Below are 22115 nucleotides of genomic sequence, written 5' to 3'. Positions count from 1 at the left end.
TCCAGCTCCCCTTGCTCTGCCTCCCACAACTGGGTGGTGACTGAGAATCAGAGGCAGAGGATTTAGAGAACGTCTCCTCCCGCTCTCTAAACGACCTATCCAGAGATGTTAAGTGGTTTGTTCTAGGTCACACCGCAGGCCAGTGGCCAGGCAGGTTCCAACCCCAAGTCCTTGGGGCCACTTTTGCTGCTCCAGGCACAGATCCCCTGCTTCCTCCACCTCCCTTGCCTCCAAGCTTGAACTTGCAGCAAGATCCCAAGACGAGATGCTGGGGGAATTGTTTTACATATTTGTTAATCACGTCTCAGAATGAAAAGGGCCCTGAGCTCATCAGCCAGGAAGAAATCCAATTTGGCTTTTATGGCCATAGTTATTGCTCATATATCGTTGGGATCTTTTTCTTTTTTATTAACCCAGCAGTTTAGGGGCTGGGGTGCTGGACTGGCTGCTGGGCCCAGAGGTTCCTCTGTACTTGGCAACTGTGGTCTCCAGCCTCACACACCCAGGACTGGGGACTGAGGGTGGGAGAGATGTGGGGGGCGGGGGCGGTCTGGACAGGTTGGCCAAGGCCTGCAGTGAGAGTTTCCAAGAACCTGCTGACCCGTCAGGCCAGGGGCATCTGGGAACCTGGTCATATTTCACAGGTTCTGTAAGTGTTGCTGGGGTTTTTGTTTGTTTGTTTTTTTTTTCTTTTTTTGAGACAGAGTCCCACTCTGTTGCCCGGGCTGGAGTGCAGTGGCGCGATCTTGGCTTACTGCAAGCTCCACCTCCTGGGTTCACGCCATTCTCCTGCCTCAGCCTCCTGAGTAGTTGGGACTACAGGCCCCCGCCACCATGCCCGGCTATTTTTTCTTTCCTTCTTCTTCTTTTTTTTTTTTTTTTGTATTTTTAGTAGACAGGGTTTCACCGTGTTAGCCAGGATGGTCTCGATCTCCTGACCTCGTGATCCGCCCGCCTCGGTCTCCCAAAATGCTGGGATTACAGACGTGAGCCACCGCGCCCGGCCTGTTTTCGATTCTTTTTTGAGACAGAGTTTCGCTCTTGTTGCCCAAGCTGGAGTGCAATGGCGCAATCTTGGCTCACTACAACCTCTACCTCCCAGGTTCAAGCAATTCTCCTGCCTCAGCCTTCCAAGTAGCTGGGATTACAGGCGCCTGCCACCACGCCTGGCTAATTTTTTTGTATTTTTAGTAGACATGGGGTTTCACCATGTTGGCCAGGCTGATCTCGAACTCCTGACCTCAGGTGATCTGCCCGCCTTGGCCCCCCAAAGTGCTGGGATTACAGGCGTGAGCCACCGTGCCTGGCTGTATTGCTGGTTTTGTTAAGCTTTCATTGTCTTTTCCTCAGTGATGCCAAGGCTGCTTTGTGGGCTCCAGGATCCAGCGCTGATGGGTCTTGGAGGTGAGGCCTGAGTTGTGCAGGCAGGAGCAGGAGGTGGCCTGAGAGGGTTAGTTGGTGGAATTCCTTTTGGTATCAGGGCACGGTGGCTAAAAGGATGGGCTCTGACATTGCCTCCAGAGGCTCCAATCCAGCCCAGCTCTACAAGCAGACTTGTAGGGCAGGGGTTGGATCAGACGTGATATAAATAAATAAAACAGCTCCCATGTGCCAGACACACAGTAGTGCTCAGTGGATGGTAAACTCCCCAACCAGTCCGCTTGTAAGGGGCCTGGCAGACAGTAAGCCCTTGGACTTCTATTTCCTTTTACTGTCTGGCCCTACCAAGAAGAGCCGTTTGGCAGATCTGGGTGTGCTGTTTGTATCCCCCTGTGTGGTCGGCCCAAATGCCATCGTTTCTTCCCTCCCCATGGCTAGAGGAAAAGATCCCTGAAGAGTGAGTCTTGGCTAGAGACACAACAGCCTGAGTCTATTCCCTGAACTTCCAGAGACACATGTGAGTCACAGTGGAGGGGTGCAGGGAGGCCAAAGGCTGGATCAGTTGCTGGAGGGAGCTACTGGGAACAGGGGAGGATGACCAGGGTAGCAAGGGTTTTCCAAGAATGCTTCTGGACCACCTGTATCAGAATCACCTGGGGAGGTGGTTTAAATACAGACTCCAGGTTGGGCACGGTGACTGATACTTACTGTAATTCCAACACTTTGGGAGAGTGGGACAGAAAGATCGCTTGAGTTTGAGATCAGTCTGGGCAACCTAGCAAAACCCCATCTTTACAAAAAATTTAAAACAAAAAACAAAAACAGCCAGGTGTGGTGGCACGCACCTGTAGTCTCAGCTACGTGGGAGGCTGAGGTGGGAGGACCACTTGGGTCTGGGAGGTCGAGGCTGCAGTGAACCGTGATAGTGTCACTGCACTCCAGCCTGGGCGACAGAGTGAGACCCCATCTCAAAACAAACAAAACAAAACCCAGATTCCTGGGCCCCACCTCCTCAGAATCTGACCTGCTGTCACCCTAGAATTTGCACTTTAACAAGTATGCCTAGTGACTCTCACATTAAAGTCCAAGGATCTTTGAGGCAGAGAATAAAAGAGTCCGTTCCAGTTGACTTGTGGACCTGCCTACAGCAGGGGCCAGACCTGGGCTCTGGCTGGCTAAGAAGTTAATCATCATACTAGCTGCTCTGGTTCAGCAGGGGAGCAGTATCGCCACCCCCATTTTACAGATTTCCCTCTTGGTGTTAGGGGGTCCAGTTCTGTCCCACTGAGCTCACTAGAGAGGGGACACAGAACAGGGAAAGTAATAGTGGCTGTTGTGCCCATGAACGTTAGATCCCTCTGGTGTTGGCTGGGATGTTTCCTCAGGTAATATATTGACCCAGGCAAAGCTTGTTTGCCTGATAAATACTGAGCCGTTGGGTTTACGTATCAGCGCCCACAGTTTCCTCACCAGCTGTCAGCCCCGGGAGGCCAGTCATCCTTCATCCACTCCATCTGTGCAGCTGGACCTTCTCTGAGAAATGGGGGGCTTGGACAGGCTCGCCACAGAGCCCCCACCCGACACAATCTCTCCCTCTCTCTCTCTCTCTCTCTCTCTCTCTCACACACACACACACACACACACACACACACACACACACACACAGAATCATGTTTGGCCAAATATCTGGGTACCCCATAGCCCAGTCAAGTTGATACATAGAATTAACCATCACACCCATGACCCATTGAAGGGAAGGCCAAGCTTCTGAGGTTGGTGGGAGACTTCCTTTACATCATGCCCTGAGTTGCTGCCTACTGAAAGCAGAATTACTAGACCCCAAGTGATTTCCAGTCTTATGGGGATGGTGCAAGCTTGCTAACGCTAAAAGGCAATGGGTTTCTTCCACGAGTACTGACATCTCAGCTTTCAAACAGCTAATAGGCTACCTGGTATGGCCCAAAGAGCCTGGGCTTTAGGATCAAAGACCTGAGGTTCAAACTCCAGTTCTGCCCCGTAGTAGCTGTGTGACCACCAGGGAGTCACTTAACCTCTCTGATTCTGATTTTGCTTCTGTAAAAAGTGGATGCTTATAATGCCTTCCCTAGCGTCTTGCAGGGCTGATGTGAGGATGACAGAGGATGGATAAGGAGTACTGGGCACATGGTAGATGCAGAGTTAATTATGATGATGGTCTTAATGGGTGTCAGAGTTTCTTCATTGAACTAGCTGGACTTTTGACTTCACTCCATGTGTGTGATTTTGCCCCAGTTTCACCACCACATCTCCAGTGCCTCTGCAGCCTCCTGGCCTAGGTGGAGTATCCAGGTCTCGGGGGAAGGTTTGGGATTCTGATGACTGGCACATAGCCGGGGCATCCAGAGAGCGAGGGATTCTCAGAAGATGGAGTATCAGGACTTAGGACAGTGATGCCTGGGAGGCACCAAGGCCTCCTCTTTTCTTTCCTCCCTTCTCTGGAGCTGTTCAACTCAAAATAACTCATTTTGAGACTCTGCCCAAATCTCTCAACCCAAGGGTAAGAGAATCAAAGACCTCAAGATGTTCAAGGACCAGAGCTAAACCGGGGAAGGCAAAACACCCTGAGCCAGGAAAAAGCTGATTAGCTCCTAATTGCCGTTAAATTGTATATACATATACGTATTTTAAGTCAAATCTGCATGTCTAATATGATTTTTTGATTACATTTTAATAGTCTGGCTGGGATGGGGGAATGGAGAAGGAAGGGTTCTGTCAACCTTTGCCAGAGCAGGGAAGTTATAAACAGGAACACAGGGAGATTCTGGCATGGGTTCACATCCGTGGGAACTCCACTTGCTCTGGAGAAGAGTGAGGCCTGGCAGGGGGCTGGGAGTGTTTTTGAGGCAACACCACCTCCCACAAAAGCCCCATTCTGTCCAAATGGGGAAGTCCATCTGGCCTGTGACTTGAAGATTGGCTTTTCTCTTCAACTTCAAAAATTGCTCTGCCAGCTGGGCATGGTGGTTCACGCCTGTAATCTCAACACTTTGGGAGGCCGAGGCGGGCAGATCGCTTGAGATCAGGAGTTTGAGACCAGCCTGGCCAACATGGTGAAACCCCATCTCTACTAAAAAATACAAAAATTAGCCAGGCGTGGTGGCATATGCCTGTAGTCCCAGCTACTCGAGAGCCTGAAACAGGAGAATCGCTTGAACCTGGGAGGCGGAGGCTGCAGTGAGCCAAGATCGCACCACTGCACTCCAGCCTGGGCGACAGAGCAAGACTCTGTCTCAAAAAACAAAACAAAACAAAAACAAAAATAGCTCTCCTATTTTGGCACTTTGAGCCCACAAGCCATCTCCACCCAGGTCTGGTTGTTCCCTGGGGCTGCCAAAAACTGCCCCCAGAATCTGGGGATGGAGTAGAATGAAAACTTCATCCAGGAGTCCTGGTCCTGCCACTGATAAGATGACCTTCTCCTTGACTTGACCTTGGGTAAGTCTCAGTTTCCCCATATGTAAAATGAAGGCGTTAGACAAGGTATACTCTGAGGTCTCTTCTGGGTCCAGTGGGCCATTATCTACTTCCTGCACATTGAACGATCCCTCCACACTCACTCACCCGTAGGGCATTTGCCAACTCCCCCTGTCCAAGGTCCTTCTGCTTTCTCACTGGGCTGTCTCCTGCTACAACCTACGCCAACTCTCCTTGGTTTCTCTCCTCGGAGGACAAAGCCCTCCTCCCCTGCCTATTATAGTAATTCCTCAAAGAGTTGAAGGCTGTTAGCAAAATCCCTTCCCCACACATACACACATATTCTATTTTTAAATAACATTTATTTCTGATTCTAAAGCTAAGGACGTACCTGATCATTGCAGAAAAATTAGAAAGAGACAAGTACAAAGGAGAAAATAAAAATCACCCATAACCCTCCCTAACAGGTTACTGCTATTAATGGGTTTTTAAATGCATATATATGTGGGTTTTTTTTTTTTTTTTTTTTTTTTTTCCTGTTAAAAACCTGGGATTTGACTGCAGATATGGCTTTGGATTTCCACAAGCCTGGGCTTGAAAGTGGGTGAGTTCTTCCCTTTCGAGGCTCCCTAGGGCCTGTTGTTCTCTTTTAAGCAGCTGCCCCAGTTGCCTTTCCCAAGAGGAGGACGATCGGTTTCGTGGATGTGTGTCCACCTTGATTCATGGGCCCCAGCGAGGCCCAGAGTTTAAATTTTGACTACCTCTGAGTGTGCCTGTATGTGAGTGACAGAGACAGAGACAGAGGCAGAGAGAAAGGGCATTGGTCACTGAGAAGGAGAACATTCCCAGGGCCCAGAAAGGCCTGATCACAGCCCCCAGTCTACCCCACCGCACTCCACCCCCACGGCCACAGTCCTCCTAGTCCTACTCCGGGCTTTGTCTGAATCAGTGACAGCTACCGCAGGAATCACCTTAGTTCCTTTCCATGGAGCAGCTGGAGCTCCTTGCTAAGCTAATCAATTCCCATCATTTGAGAAAGGAAAACAAATTTACAATTTGCTGCCCATCCTACCGGCTGTGGAGGGGCCTGCGGAGGGAGGTGCTGGCTGAGGCATTGGTGTTCCACCCCTACCAGCCCGGCCTCAGTTTGGTGCGAGGGACTCTCAGATGGCTTCTGCCCTACTTGGGCTGCAAACTGCGAAGTGGGATGGCGTAGCTGTCTGGGGTTTCTTGGAGACCCCAGGGGTGGCACAGCTGGAAGGACCTGGGCTTTTACCATCCCGCTTTGAGATCGGGGAGACAGGGCCCCAAGAGGGGTGGGACATACCCAGGGCCACCCAGAAAGCCGGTGGCTGGGCCAGGCCTGGTGACACATGAGTTGACCACCAGTCTTGTGTGATTCCCTTGTGGCACTTTTCATTTTGGGGAGGACTAAGAAGGCAGGTACAGGGTGGGGAGGGTGCGTGGTAGACCAAGAATTCATCAAATCCACTTCCGGCCTTGTCCATTTCACACTCTTCCAGATCCTTCCCAAACCGGAGGAAGCTATATCCCCTGCCTATGCTTATGTGGCTTGGGGTCTGACTGCCCTTTCTGTCCAGGGGAAAGTTCTTTTTTTAAAAAAAAATTTCCATAGGTTATTAGGGTACAGGTGGTACTTGGTTACGTAAGTTCTTTAGTGGTGATTTGTGAGATTTTGGTGCACCCATCACCGGAGCAGTATACACTGTACCCTATTTATAGTCTTTTATCCCTTGCCCCCCCAACCCTTCCCAAGTCCCCAAAATCCATTGTATCATTCTTATGCATTTGCTTCCTCATAGCTTAGCTCACACGTATCATTGAGAACATACGATGCTTGGTTTTCTATTTCTGAGTTATTTCACTTAGAATAATAGTCTCCAATCTCATCCAGGTTGCTATGAATGCTGTTAATTCATTTGTCCAGGGGAAAGTTCTATTGAATACCTAACCCAAGTTCATCAGACACTCCTTTTCCTTCTTTCTCTCCACATCTGACTGCCCCCCTCCCCAAGGGTGTTTTAGGCCACGAGAAGCCAGCAGGGAATACGACAGCCAAGTAAGTCCCTGTTCCCTTAAAGCTCACATCTACCCACCTGTGGGGCTCTCACTGGGAGGTGGAGTGGCTGGGCCCAATTTTCTGGTCACTTAAATCCAGCAAATGCTGTCTGTAGGGCATGGAGCCACACATACAGAACAAGGCTTCACTGCAATCGTTCCAGTTGCTATTGCTATGTAACAAAACATCCCAGAGTGCAGAGATGTATAACAACTATCGTGCATTCTGCAGGTCAGGACAGGAGAGAATGGCTGAGCTCTACTCTGTGGTATCTGGGCCTCGGCTGGAAAGACTTGAAGGTTAGAGGTTACTCAATGACCGGGGGCTGGAATTGTCTGCAGCATCGTCGCTCACATGCTCACATCACATGGTGGTTGACACTGGCTGTCAACTTGGTTGTCAGCAGGAAGTCCTACGAGTGATCTCTCTGCAGGGGCTCGTTTGGACGTTCTGTTAGCACCGTGGCTGATCCCAAGGATGAGTGTCTGAAGAGAGCTAGGAGGAAGCTGCATCTTCCTTTATTTCCTAATGCCTGCGTTCCTTCCCCTTGAATCTGGGTGGGTTGGTGACTTTAGCAGCCTTGCCTGCTTGATGGGTGGAGTGTCAAAGTCACATCATGAGATAAGCATGTGAGATGGCAGATATTGTTGCAGCCGTCTTTGGAAAACACAGCCCGCTACATGTATCTGTTAGGGGTTCCAGCCTTTGGAGGGAAGTAGCGTATGAAAGAATGGTAGCTGTCATTTCCCAAGCACTTATACCTACCAGGCACCGTATTCAGTCTGTTGTGTATGCCATCTTTCTGACAATTTCTGTGGTGAGTACTGTTATACCCGTTCTGCAGATGGGGAGACTGAAGCTCAGCAAGGTTACACTGCCTGCCCTAAATCTTACAATTGGGATTTGCACCCAAGTCTGTCTGCCTCCAAAGCTGTAGCTCTTAACATGCTGCTACACTGCCTCTCCCTCCCTTCCCCGCAGTAATTTTTACCAGGCAAAATCTAGTAAGGATGGCGAGAAGCTTCGACAGGAAGCTGGGGGAGGTTCAGATCTGGGAAGGCTTCTTGGAAGAGGTAACTCTTGAGCAAGGCCTTGCATGATGAATTCAATGTGGACCCCTAGGGGAAGGGGGTGGCATTCCTGGTGGAATAGCAATGGGATCAAGGGGCCTTCAGATCACCCAGGGAGTGTTGCTGTGACCCAGAACCCTGGCCTTTGACCCCCTGCAACACCAACACACGTACTGTAGTCCCCACAAGGCAGGCTGAGGCACGGGCAGGATGGATGGATTTAGTTCCCAGAAAACTGCAAACACGGCCCCTCCCCTCTCCACCTTATTCCCATCAGCTTTCTTCTTCTGAAGCTAAGAATCAGGCAGAGGCTCCCACACTCCTCACCTCCACATGCAGACTTGGTTTTTCCCTTTGGAGATGGGGTGAGTCTGAGCTGCCTCCAGTGCGAATACAAATTGGGTCTCAGAGCAGTTACCATCCCCTTGGCAAGCTGGCAGGCTCGTGTTAGGGCGTTGCAAATGGAAAGTTTAATTATCTCATTGATAGGAATCTTGCATATTGCAGGAGTAATTCCCGCCCCTTCCAGGCCTCTGTCTTGCGAGTCTTCTGCTGCCTGTCCCTCACATCCTCAGTCACTCTTCCTGTTTCTTCTTTTGTTTCCCTATTTGCATCTCAGTCTCTCCCCCATCTCTGACCATTCCACTCTCCCCTCTGTCTCTCTCCTCTTTTCCTCTGTCTCTGTCTCTGTTACCCTCCTTCTGTCACCTCCTCTTGCTTACTTTCTCTGGACTGACGGCAGCCTCTCTTCCTGGACAGATCATCTAATTGAAATGGAGCACTCCAGAGAATGTTAATAGGAAAGGCAGCATTAATTAGCTAGCGCTAGCATAATTAGCTTCCTCCTCTCACTGCCTAGCATCTAACTGGATAATGAGTCTCTCTCTGTCCAGAGGGCAGGCAGGACAAGGGGGACAGGCCATGTCGGGGATGCCGGAAAGCCTCCTCTCTTTGGGCCACCCCGCTGGAGTCCTCGGGTTGCCCAGCCCTGCCCTCTTCTGCCAGGCCCTCCTGCTGCTGCACTCAAGTCTCTGGGAGGCAGATGCCCGGCCCCTGCCCATGCCCAAAGGTTTGATGTTGCTGGAGTTGCATATTAAGTGGCCTGAGCCTGACAAACAGTGGCTGCAGCTGCAGCACCCCAGCGGGGAGCAAGGAAATCTGCTATGTGACAGATAACTAACGTACTACACAGACTGCAGAGTACTTCCACCTTTGACTCCACAGTCGTAGGAGGCAGCAATGGGCCACTTCTATTTTATAGATGAGGACTCAAGTTCAGGGAGGCTCCCTGCCTTGGATACTCAGACTGCCAGGACCCAAATCAGGGTCTGCCTCATTCCAAAGATCATGCTCTTTCCCTTGCACCCTAATACCTCCTAGAGGTACTTTACAGCTGCTCATTAAATAAGAGTGGTTGCAGTGGAGTCACATCTTACATTGGGCCTGAGTTCTAAAGTCAAAGGATGCAGCAAACATTAGAAAATTGTGTGGTCAATTTTTTTTTCTTTAATCCCTCCTCCCAGGAGAAACATCTTTTCTGTTTGCAGTTGTTCTGCGATTTTCCTTTTTTCTGTGGCCTTGAAAGCCAAGACCCAAAAGGGAGAGGTGACGGGCAAATAGGAATTTGCTTTGTGTTTTTCACAGGTGGTTAAATTCAGTTGTGTTGATGCATGCTTGATGCCATTCCATTGCAGTATTAGTATTTGGTTATGAGTGGACGGGGTTGGTACCTAGGGCTGGGCGAACTGCACCACAGGGCACCTTCCCCTCCCTGTCTCTCTAGCCTACTGACCCTCTCCCTCTCCTGCAGGCTATGGACATGGAGGATGACCCCTTGCTGCAGGATGTGTGGCTAGAGGGGCAGGAGGAAGAAGAAGCAACGGGTGAAGCCTTTCCAGGGGCCCAGAAGCCAGGGCCCCAACTTGGGGCAGGAGGGCAGTGTTGCTGGCGACACTGGCCCCTGCCTTCCCGGCCCCCAGCCTCAGGCTTCTGGAGTACCCTGGGCTGGGCCTTCACCAATCCCTGCTGTGCTGGGCTGGTGCTCTTCCTGGGCTGCAGCATTCCCATGGCCCTGTCAGCCTTCATGTTCCTTTACTACCCACCGCTGGACATTGACATCTCCTACAACGCCTTTGAAATCCGCAACCATGAGGCCTCGCAGCGTTTTGATGCCCTCACCCTGGCGCTCAAGTCCCAGTTTGGATCCTGGGGGCGGAACCGGCGTGACTTAGCCGACTTCACCTCCGAGACGCTTCAGCGCCTTATCTCAGAGCAGCTGCAGCAGCTGCATCTCGGCAACCGCTCGCGGCAAGCCTCCCGAGCCCCGCGTGTCATCTCTGCGGCCTCACTCCGCGGCCCAGGCCTGTCCCGGGACACTTCAGCGGCCCAAAAGCCCACAGCCAATGGGAGCGGGCGACTTCGGCGTGAGATTCCGCCCCTGGAGGATCTGGCAGCCAACCAGAGTGAAGACCCGCGAAACCAGCGGCTGAGCAAGAATGGGTGGCACCCGCCCAGCATCCCGCCCCCCGCAGCAGCTGCGGCCAATCAGAGCCGTGCCCGCCGAGGCGCCTCCCGCTGGGACTACTCGCATGCTTATGTGAGTGCTAACACCCAGACGCACGCACACTGGCGCATCGAGCTCATCTTCCTGGCACGCGGCGACGCGGAGCGCAACATTTTCACCAGTGAGCGGCTGGTCACGATCCATGAGATCGAGCGCAAGATCATGGACCACCCAGGCTTCCGGGAGTTCTGCTGGAAGCCCCACGAGGTGCTCAAGGACCTGCCGCTGGGTTCCTACTCCTACTGCTCGCCTCCCAGCTCGCTCATGACCTACTTTTTTCCCACCGAGAGGGGTGGCAAGATCTACTACGACGGCATGGGCCAGGACCTGGCGGACATCCGGGGTGAGCCGCCAGGATGCTGGGGTGGGGCGTAGGTCCTGGTTTTATACAGCTCTTTATGGAGATTTGGCCCAGGCCCAGGCCCAGTCAGTCTGGAGCTGAGTCCTGGGCATAGCTGGAGGGCAAGGTGAAAAGGACTGGGCTGAGGTGTGAGGTGAGCGTGAGAGGGAACCGAAGAGGGAAGCTTGGATGCAGACCCAGGTGAAGGATGGTGGGGGTTCTGTTGTGGTCAGAGGTAGAGAAAGCGTAGAGTGGGGCTCGGGTGTGAGGCTGGTTAGAGAAAGGCCAGGATGTGGCTATAGAGAACCAGGAATCTGGCCAGAGGAAGACAGGAGAAAGATTGGGGTTCAAGAAGACTGAGGTAGGGTTCGTTTTAGGTAAATTAGGAATGGGGCTTGAGGAAGGGTGGGGCAGGTTCAGAGAGAGGTTGTGGGACCTGGGGTGGAGTTTTGGTGGATGTGGACAGAGGGGAATCCTGGGAGGCAGGGCTGCAATGAGACTGGATGACCTTGAGGGAGGGTTGGTGGGAGTTGACCGGCTGAACTCTTGAGGCCCCCACCGCTGTCCTCGCAGGCTCCCTGGAGCTGGCCATGACTCACCCTGAGTTCTACTGGTATGTGGATGAGGGCCTCTCTGCAGACAATCTGAAGAGCTCTCTCCTGCGCAGTGAGATCCTGTTTGGAGCACCCCTGCCCAACTACTACTCAGTGGATGACCGCTGGGAGGAACAACGGGCTAAGTTTCAGAGCTTCGTGGTCACCTACGTGGCCATGCTGGCCAAGCAGTCTACCAGGTAGGAAGTCCAGCTGCTGCATCCTGTGTGTGCATACCCATGTGTGTCCCAGGAAAGGCATGCATTAGGACAGGACATTGATTTCCAATTGCCTCTTAATCAACACCATACCTCTTTCCCTATTATCTTTTCCTTTGGACGTCTTTCTTTCCAAATCAAGGCAGAACCAAGTACATCCTTGCAGTCACTCTGACAAATAGAAGTCCCCTTTGCTTGATCAGTGCTATGGTTAGTGAACATGACAGCTTTGGGCCAGGTAGGAAATCTCAGACTCTGCCCTGGAGGTTTTGGGTATTGATTTTCTCCTGAGATGGTACTCGAGGTATTTCTGGAAAGAGTATTGGCCAGGGAATAAGGAGTTCCTCACTGTATTAGTCAGGGTTCTCAAGAGGGCTGGAACCAGTAGGATAGATAGACAGAGGGATATGTGAGAGGGGATTTATTAGGGGAATTGCCTCATGCAATTATGGAGGCTAAGTCCCATGACACACCATCTGCAAGCTGGAGACCTTTGGATGCTGGTACTCTGGCTCAGTCCAAATTTGAAGGCCTCAGAACTAGGGAAACTAATGGTGTAATTCTTGGTTCAAGACCAAAGGCCTGAGGACCCCAGGGACTGTTGGCGTAAGTCCTGGAGCCCGAAGGCCAGAGAGCCCGGAGTTTTGATGTCCAGGGGCAGGAGAAGAGTGTCCCAGCTCCAGTGGGGAAAGAGAGAGAGATAGGAAATCACCTTTCTGCCCTTTTTGTTCTGTCCTGGGCCCCAGCCAATTGGACGGTGCCCACCCTGGCCACTGACACACATGCCAGTCTCCAGTGTGTGGGAAAACCCACACAGACACACCCAGAGGCAATGCTTTATGAGTTCTCTCCATATTCCTTAATCCAATCACAATGACACCTAAAATTAACCACACTTCCTGCCTCTAATACCCAGGGAGGTAATGGACAAGTCACTTCACTTCTCTGGGTGTCAGTGTTCCTATCGTTAAAATGGATAACATGATTCTGGCTGCCCTCTGGAGTCACTAAGAAGAGATGAGCTAACAGGTGTGACAGTGCTTTGGGGTGGAAGGTGCTTTGGAATGGTGTGCCCCAGAGTACACCAGAACAGAGCAGCAGTCCTTCTGGGCAATAACTGCAGTGCTTTCCCAGTCCCCACCCTGATAAACCAGTCCCAGGCACAGGAGGAATCCTTCTGCCCAAAATACCCTCATTCCTTCCACTGTTCATCCTTTATATTGAGCAACTGCTGGAATAATCAGAGCTAATGTTTATTGAGCACTTACTCTGTGCCACACACTGTTCAAAACCCTTTATACATACCAGCTCATTTAATTCTCACACCAACCCAATGAGGTGGGTGCTGTTATGATGATCTCCATTTTATAGTTAAGGAAACTGAGACATAGCAATTAGGTAAGTCATCCACAATTTTAAAGCTCATCAGTAGTGGAATGAGATTCAAATCCCGACCTCACCCTTTGTGTTTTTGTGCCAGTTACTACACTGGGAGCCTTCTCCCTGACTTACTTCTTTGTCAGGCAAGCTCCTATTAAGATCTATTAAGATCCAACTTGGACAACATTGGCCAAAGGCTGGACTAAATGCTGATTACCTGCTATGGTTTAGATATGCTTTGTCCCCCCTAAAACTCAGTGCAGCTGTGTTGAGAGGTGGGGCCTAGTAGAAGATGTTTGGGTCATGGGGGTGGATCCCTCATAAATAGATGAATGCCATCTTGTGGGAGTGAGCTAGTTCTCACTCAAGGGAATGGATTAGTTCCCAAGAGAGCGGATTGTTATAAAGTGAGGTTCCTCCTCTTGTTTGGTCCCTTTTGCCTGTTCTCCCTTTGACCTTCCTCCGTGTTACGATGCAGCACAAAAGCCTTCACCAGAAGCCAATGCCATGCCATTGAACTTCCCAGCCTGCAGAACAATGAACTAAATAAACCTCTTTTCTTTGTAAATTACCCAGTCTCAGGTATTCTCTTATAGCAACATAAATCAGACTGAGACGCTACCTGTTTCCATAGTCCCCTTTCTTCTCCCTAAGGGAGGCAGGAAAGAGCATACACAAACTTTGGAGTCAGATAATATCTTGGGTCCTGTCCCAGTTATTCAAATTATTGTGAGTTCTAGCAAGCTATTTCACCCCTCTGAGCTACAATTTTATCACAGTGTTTCTCACTCTGTCTTTCAATTGTAACTCACAGTGCATTCCTCCAATCAACAACATCAGCATCACCTGGGGCTTGTTAGAAATGCAGAATCTCAAGTTCTCTCCCAGGCCTGCAGTATTTTCAGGTGATTTGTTTGCATATTTAAGTTTGAGAGAGGTCTGGTTTAATTATCTGTCTCAATAGAACGTGAGTTTATTGAAGACTGGGATTGTTTCTGGTTCAGTTTCTATGGGCCGAGCTCCAGCACAAGGCCAGGTACCCCTTAGTAAGGATTTGTTAGGGGAGTGAATGAATAAATGAATGGAGATGCCTCAAGGAAAGGTACTTGGCTGTGTTGGAAAACTGAGAGGTGCTGACTATAGAAGGACTTCATGGTTTTAGATACCAGTATTAACTCTGCCCAGATGTTTAGCTGCTGAGGCGAATCCCTTGCCCTTAGGGAAGAAGCCACTCTTTTCTGTTTTCTCCCATTAGAGCATCACAGCAGTGGTGACAATCCTGTAGACTTGACTTTAGTGCTTTTGGGTGAACAAAATTCTTAAAATTACTCTATTATTGGTTACCCAAGAGATGGTAACATGTACCTTGACTTATAACAGAATAATATAAATGATCACTTTTATTGCTTTTAATACTAGAATCTTAGAATGAGTTCACTGCATTTATTGAGCTTCAATTTTTTGCATTTATGTTGCATGCATTTTAATTCTTAATACTTAAGCCTCATAAGACTGTTCTTTTATATTTATTCACATATTTACCTCTTCTGTTGGTGTTCATTACTTTGTATAATTTCATGTTTCCCTCTGGGATCATTTTCCTTGTGTCTAAAGAACTCTAGCATTTCTTTCAGTACAGGTTTGCTGGTGATAGATTCTCTGTTTTGTTTGCCTAGTAGACATCCTTATTTTACTTTCATTTTTGAAGCATATTTTTGCTGGTATAGAATTACAAATTGGCAGTTATTTTCTTTTAATACTTTACCTGAAGATGTCACTCCATTGTCTTCTGACTTCCATCATTTCTGTAGAAAAGTAGGCTGTAAATCTTTTTTGTTGCTCCATTAAAAATTCTCTTTTTTCTGCTTTTGAGATTTCTTTGTCTTTGTTTTCACCAGTCTTACTGTGACGTATCTTGGTGTGTTTTCTTTGTGTTTGTTCTGTTTGGGAGCACAGAGCTTCGTGAAGCTGTAGGTTGATGACCATAATCAGTTTTAAGAATGTTCTAGCTATTATCTCTTCAGATTTGCTTCTATCTTGTTCTCTGTTTCCTCTTTTTTGCACTCTGATTACACAAATGTTAGATCTTTTCACTGAGCCCCATATGTTTTCAATGCTTTTTTTCTGGGTTTTTTTTTTTTTTTTTTCTTTCTATGCTTTGGTTTAGATATTCTAGTTCACTGATCCTGCTTTCTATTTGTTGTCTGTAGTCTGCCATTTAATGTCTATTGAGTTTTTAATGTTATTGTTCTGTTTTTCCTTTTTGGGAATTTCCATTTGAATCTGTTATAGATCTAAATCACTGGTGCAATTATTTTATTCATCATTTAGTTTATTTTGTCCACATTTTCCTCTCTGTTCTTAAACATATTAATTATAGTGTTTTAAAGTTCTTACCAACTTTTAATATACGGTTAACCTGCAGATTTGTTTCTGTAGTCTGTTCTTTCACTTGGTTTAGGATCATGTGTTCCTGCCTGTGGGTATACCTGGTGATTTTTATTTTTTTATTTTTATCTTTTTGAGACAAGGTGTCACTCTGTCATTAAGTCTGAAGTGGCATGATCATAGCTCACTGCAGCCTGAAACTCCTGGGCTCAGGTAATCCTCCCATCAGCCTCCTGAGTAACTAGGTCTACAGGCATGTGCCACCATGCCCAGCTAGTTTTTTGTTTTTGTTTTTGTTTTGAGACAGCATTTGACTATGTTGCCCAGACTGGTCTCAAACTCCTGGCCTCAAGTGGTCCTCCCACCTTGGCCTCTCAAAGTGTAACTTTGATTAAGTGATGAACATTATGTGAAAAACACACACACACAGAGGTCCATATGATGTTATTTCCCCCAGAGAGAATTTTTCCTTCACTGCAGAAGTCACATAGAGTCGTGGCTGATCACCTTAAGCAGGCAGTGACCACACTGAGAGTTGAGGATGGTTCGCAATCCTGGAAAGTCTCGGTCTACCTCTAGTTTGCCCTAGATTCTCTAGGATTTTCAACTGAGAGCTTGGTGTATTCTGCAGAGTCCTTTGCCTGGATAGGTTCCAAACTCTAATCTTTTATCTCTCAAAGCTGCTAAAAAAATTAGAACAAAGACAAAAATTCCACTCTGCTTTTTCCGAGGCTTTCTGCTTAGGTTTTTTGGCTTCAGGCCCCACACAGCCCCAGTCTCCTGCAGAAGTGCTGAGGGAAAACCTGGCCATGTGTTCTGCTGATCTGCAAGTGTCTGCCCAAAGCTCTGCTAGCTTATCTGACTCCCAGCCAAGTTTTTCAGCCTTCTGCCCATGTTTAGAATCAGCAAATGCCTCCAGGGTAAAAATGGCTGTAGAAGGGCAGCTTACCTTTCCTAGGTTCTTTCCTTTCTGGAATCTTAGCCCTTTAGTTCTGATTACTTCAGCAACTCTCTACTGTCATCACAGATAGTTTCTGAATTTTAGTGGACATTTTAGTAGTTTTAGGTGAGGATACTGGTCTTCCATGAGCTATTTCTTTCAACTTGAGAGTAAAAGTATGGGCCTATGTCTTTTTGTAATCAGCATCTAGCACAGGACCAAGAATCTAGAAGATACTCTATAAATGCTTTTCAAATTAATGTGTGAATGAATAAATGATTGATTTTCTACTCTAATGAAAGGATAGTTAACCTATTTAATTCAACAAAGTAGATAATCCAGAGATCCTTTCAACTTGGCTTTTAAAAGTCCTGTTTACATTTTTAACAGCTTTATTGAGGCATAATTGACATACAACCAACTGCACATACTTTACAATTTGATTAGTTTTGACATGTGTGTATACACTGGGAACCCCGCACCACCATCAAGACAGTGAATGCTAGCAGGGTACCATAGTTCATGCCTATATTCCCAGCTACTTGGAAGGCTGAGGCAGGAGGATCCTTGAGGCCAGGAGTTTAAGACCAGCCGGGGAAACAGCAAGACCCTGTCTCAAAAAACACACAAAAATTAGCCTGTAGTCCTCGCTACTTTGGAGGCTGAGGTGGGAGGATCCCTTGAGCCGAGGAGTTCGAGGCTGCAGTGGGCTATGATTGTGCTACTGCACTGTAGCCTGGGTGGCAGAGCGAGACCCTGTCTCTTAAAAAAAAAAGAATTGTCAAATTCATTGGTATAAAATGATTTATAATATTTCCCTATTATCTTTTTAATGGTTGTAGAAATTGTAGCGATGTCACCTTCTGTGTGTCTTCTTTTTTTTTTTTTTTTCATCATCAGTCTGGCTAGAAGCTTATCAATTTTATTGATCTCAAAGAACTAGCTTTTGGTTTCGTTGATTTTCTTTTCTAAGAATTAGACTTATTTATTTTTATTTTTGATTTTCGTGAGCACATAGTAGGTGTATATATTTATGGGGTGCATGAGATGTTTTGAAAGAGGCATGCAATGTAAGGTAAGCACATCAGTGGAGAATGGGCTCTCCATCCCCTCAAGCATTTATCCTTCAAGTTACAAACTCTTAAGTTATTTTAAAATATACAATTAACTTATTATTGACTGTAGTTACCCTATTGTGCTACCCATTTCATTGATTTTCTCCATTGCTTTTCTGTTTTCTAGTTCCTTGATTTCTGCTCTGATCTTTATGATTTTTTTCTTTGGATTATGTTACATTTCATTTTCTCTTGTACTACTTTCTTAAAGTAGAAGCTAAAGCCATTGATTTGAAACTTCTTTCCTAATAGAGGTGTTTAATGCTATAAAATTCCCCTTAAGTATGACTATTTTAGCACATTTCAAAATTTGGATATGTTATTTTCATTTCATTCAGTTCAAAATACTTTCTATTTTTCCTTTTGATCTCTTCTTTGACCCATGTATAACTTAAAAGTGTCTTATTTAGTTTTCAAATATTTGGGAATTTTTCAGGCTTTTTGTTGCTGATTTTTAGTTTAATTTCATGATGGTTAGAGAACATACTTTGTGTGATGTAAGTTCTTTTAAATTTATTGAGTCTTGTTTTATGGTCCAGTACATGGTCTTCCTTGCTGCATGTTCCCTGTATACTTGAAAAAAAAAGTTCTGTTTTTGCGTGAGATGTTCTATAAGTCTTAATTAAATCAAGTTCATTGATTGTGTTGTTCATGGTCTTCTATATCCTTACTGATTTTCTGTCTAATTTTTCTGGCAATATTGAGAGAGAGATTGAAACATCTATTTACAATCGGGGAGTTGTCTATTTCTTTTTTCAGTTCTGTTAGTTTTTACTTCATGTATTTTAAAGCTCTGTTATTAGCTATAAAAACATTTACGATTGTAGTTTTGATGATCATTTTGAAATTATCTTCTTTGCCCCTAGTTATATTCTTTCCTCTGAAATTTACTTTATTTTTTATTAATATAACAAATCCAGCTTATTTTTTGATTCATGTTAGCATGGTATATCATTTTCTATCCCTTTGCTTTTATCCTATTTGTGTCTTTATATTTAAAGTGGGTTTCTTGTAGTCAGCTAGGTCTTGACTTTTTTAAAGGTCTCTGGGTGGCTCATGCCTGTAATCCCAGCACTTTGGGAGGCCGAGGCAGGTGGATCACGAGGTCAGAAGATCAAGACCAACCTGGCTAACGGTGAAACCCCGTCTCTACTAAAAAATACGAATAATTAGCCCGGCGTAGTGGCAGGCGCCTGTAGTCCCAGCTACTCGGCAGCTGAGGCAGGAGAATGGCTTGAACCCGGGAGGCGGAGCTTGCAGTGAGCTGAGATCTCGCCACTGCACGCCAGCCTGGGCGACAGAGCGAGACTACGTCTCAATAAATAAATAAACAAATAAATAAATAAATAAATAAATATCTCTGATACTTTCTCCCTTTTACTTGGGGTGTTTAAGCCATTTACAGTTAATGCAATTATTAATATGGTTAGACTTAAGTATATTTTGTTCTATTTGTCCCATATGCTCTTTGTTTCCCTTTTCCTGTATTTTGCCTCTTTTGAAGTAATTGAATGTTTTTTATGATTCTATTTTATCTCCTTTGTTGGCTTTTATGCTGTAACTCTTTTAGTAGTTGCTTTAGCGTTTATAGTATACATCTTTAAATTATCACAGTGTATCTTCAAATGATATATCATTTCATATGTAGTATAAGAGCATTTATAACAATATACTACTATTTCTTCCCTCCTAGCCTTTATGTTATTGTGGTTATGCATTTTATTTTAATGTATATTATAAACCCCACACTATATTATTTTTGTCTAAACTGTCAATTATCTTTTAAAGAGATTTAAATAAATAATAAGAAAATTTTATGTATTTATTTATGTCATTACCATTTTCATTGCTTTTTGTTTCTTTGTGTAGATCCATATTTCCATATTTCCATCTGTTACCATTTTCCTTCTTCCTAAGGACTTCCTTTAACATCTCTCTTAGGCTTAGCAGAGTGGCTAACACCTGTAATCCCACTTTGGGAGGCCAAAGTGGGAAGATTGCTTGAGGCCAGGGGTTCAAGACCAGCCTGGGCAACATAATGAGACCCGATCTGTATTAGTTCCTTTCCACACTGCTGTTAAAGACATACCTGAAACTGGGAGGAAAAAAAAGAGATTTAACTGGACTTACAGTTCCACATGGCTGGGGAGGACTCAGAATTATGGCAGGAGGCAAACGGCACTTCTTAGATGGTGACAGTAAGAGAAAATGAGGAAAAAGCAAGAGCAGAAACACCTGATAAACCCATCAGATCTCGTGAGACTTATTCACTACCATGAGAATAGCACAGTAAAGACCAGTCCCCATGATTCAATTACCTCCTCTTGGGTCCCCCCAACAACACATGGGAATTCTGAGAGATGCAATTCAAGTTGAGATTTAGGTGGGGACACAGACATATCATTCCACCCTGGCCCCTCCAAATCTCATGTCCTCACATTTTAAAATCAATCGTGCCTTCCCAACATTCTCCAAAGTCTTAACTCATTTCAGCATTAACCCAAAAGTCCACAGTCCAAAGTCTCATCTGAGACAAGGCAAGTCCCTTCTGCCTATAAGCCTGTAAAATCAAAAGCAAGCTAGTTACTTCCTAGATACAATGGGAGTACAGGTAGTGGGTAAATACAACCATTCCAAATGGGAGAAATTGGCCAAAACAAAGGGGTTACAGGGTCCATGCAAGTCTGAAATCCAGCGGGGCAGTCAAATTTTAAAGCTCCAAAATGATCTCCATTGACTCCAGGTCTCACATCCTCACATCCAGGTCACGCTGATGCAATAGGTGGGTTTCCATGGTCTTGGGCAGCTCTGCCTCTGTGACTGTGCAGGGTACAGCCTCCCTCCTGGGTGCTTTCATGGGCTGGCATTGAGTGTCTGTGGCTCTTCCAGACACACAGTGTAAGCTGTCAGTGGATCTACAATCTGGGGTCTGGAGGACAGTGGCCCTCTTCTCACAGCTCCACTAGGCAGTGGCCCAGTAGGGACTCGTTGTGAGGGCTCCGACCCCACATTTCCTTTCCATACTCCCCTAGCAGAGGTTCTCCATCAGGGCTCCACCCCTGCAGCAAACTTTTATCTGGGCATCCAGGCGTTTCCATATATCTTCTGAAATGTAGATGGAAGTTCCCAAATCTCAATTCTTGACTTCTTTGCACCCACAGGCTCAACACCATGTGGAAGCTGCCAAAGATTGGGGCTTCCACTCTCTGAAGCCACAGCCTGAGCTGTACATTGGTCCCTTTCAGCCACAGCTGGAGTGGCTGGGACACAGGTCACCAAGTCCCTAGGCTGCACACAGCATGGGGACCCTGCGCCTGGCCCAGGAAGCCACTTCTTCCTCCTGGGCCTCCAGGCCTGTGATGGGAGGGGCTGCCATGAAATTCTCCATGTCAGAGAATGTTAATCCCCGTGGTCTTGGGGATTAACATTAGGCTCCTTGCTACTTATGCAAATTTCTGCAGCTGGCTTGAATTTCTACCCAGAAAATGGGTTTTTCTTTTCTATTGCATAGTCAGGCTGCACATTTTCCAAACTTTTATGCTCTGCTTCCCTTATAAAACTGAATGCCTTTAACAACACCCACGCCACATCTCGAATGCTTTGCTGCTTAGAAATTTCTTCTGCCAGATACCCTAAATCATCTCTCTCAAGTTCAAAGTTCCACAGATCTCTAGGGCAGGGGTAAAATGCCACCAGTCACTTTGCTAAAACATAACAAGAGTCACCTTTGCTCCAGTTCCCAACAAGTTCCTCCTCTCCATCTGTGACCACCTCAGCCTGAATTTTATTGTCCATATCGCTATCAGCATTTTGCACAAAGCCATTCAACAAGTCTCCAGGAAGTTCCAAACTTTCCTACGTTTTCCTGTCTTCTTCAGAGCCCTTCAAACTGTTCCAACCTCTGCCTGTTGCCCAGTTCCAAAGTTGCTTCCACATTTTCAAGTGTCTTTTCAGCAGAGCCCCACTCTGCTGGTACCAATTTACTGTATTAGTCTGTTTTCACGCTGCTGATAAAGACATAACTGAAACTGAGAACAAAAAGAGGTTTAATTGGACTTACGGTTCCACGTGGCTGGGGAGGACTCAGAATCATGGCAGGAGGCAAAAGGCACTTCTTACATGGGGACAGCAAGAGAAAATGAGGAAAAAGCAAAAGCAGAAACCCCTGATAAACCCATCAGATCTCGTGAGACTTATTCACTATCATGAGAATAGCATGGGAAAAACCAGCCCCCATGATTCAATTACCTCTCCCTGGGTCCCTCCCACGACACTTGGGAATTCTGGGAGATACAATTCAAGTTGAGATTTGGGTGGGGACACAGCTAAACCCTATCACCATCTCTACTAAAAAATAAAAAATTGGCCAGGCATGGTGGCATGCATCTGTAGTCTAGCTACTCAGGAGGCTGAGGTGGAAGGATTGTTTGAGAACAGGAGTTAGAGGCTATAGTGAGCTATGATCTTGCCATTGCACTCCAGCCTGGGTGACAAAGTGAGACCCTGACTCAAAAAAAATTTAAAAATCTCTTTTAGTGCAGGTATACTGGAGATGAATTATTTCAGTTTTTGTCTATCTAAAAAAAGTGTTCTAT

The 22115-nt window shown here is 46.7% G+C and overlaps 1 protein-coding gene across 2 annotated transcripts in view; it reads left to right on the top strand.

Moving 5' to 3' along the window:
* The window catches only part of DISP3 (dispatched RND transporter family member 3), a 56323-nt gene that overhangs the window by 10499 nt on the left and 23709 nt on the right, over positions 1–22115 (top strand). For both annotated transcript variants that reach the window (XM_015111426.3, XM_015111500.3), the window contains exons 2-3: positions 9794–10889; positions 11460–11679. In XM_015111426.3, the coding sequence (XP_014966912.3) occupies positions 9797–10889; positions 11460–11679 (1313 nt within the window). In that variant the 5' untranslated portion in view covers positions 9794–9796. The remainder of the gene's footprint in view (positions 1–9793; positions 10890–11459; positions 11680–22115) is intronic.

This window comes from Macaca mulatta, chromosome 1, assembly GCF_049350105.2.
Source record: "Macaca mulatta isolate MMU2019108-1 chromosome 1, T2T-MMU8v2.0, whole genome shotgun sequence".
Taxonomy (NCBI): domain Eukaryota; kingdom Metazoa; phylum Chordata; class Mammalia; order Primates; family Cercopithecidae; genus Macaca; species Macaca mulatta.
The sequence above is the reverse complement of the archived record's forward strand: the minus strand, read 5'-3'. Positions and strand labels throughout refer to the sequence as shown.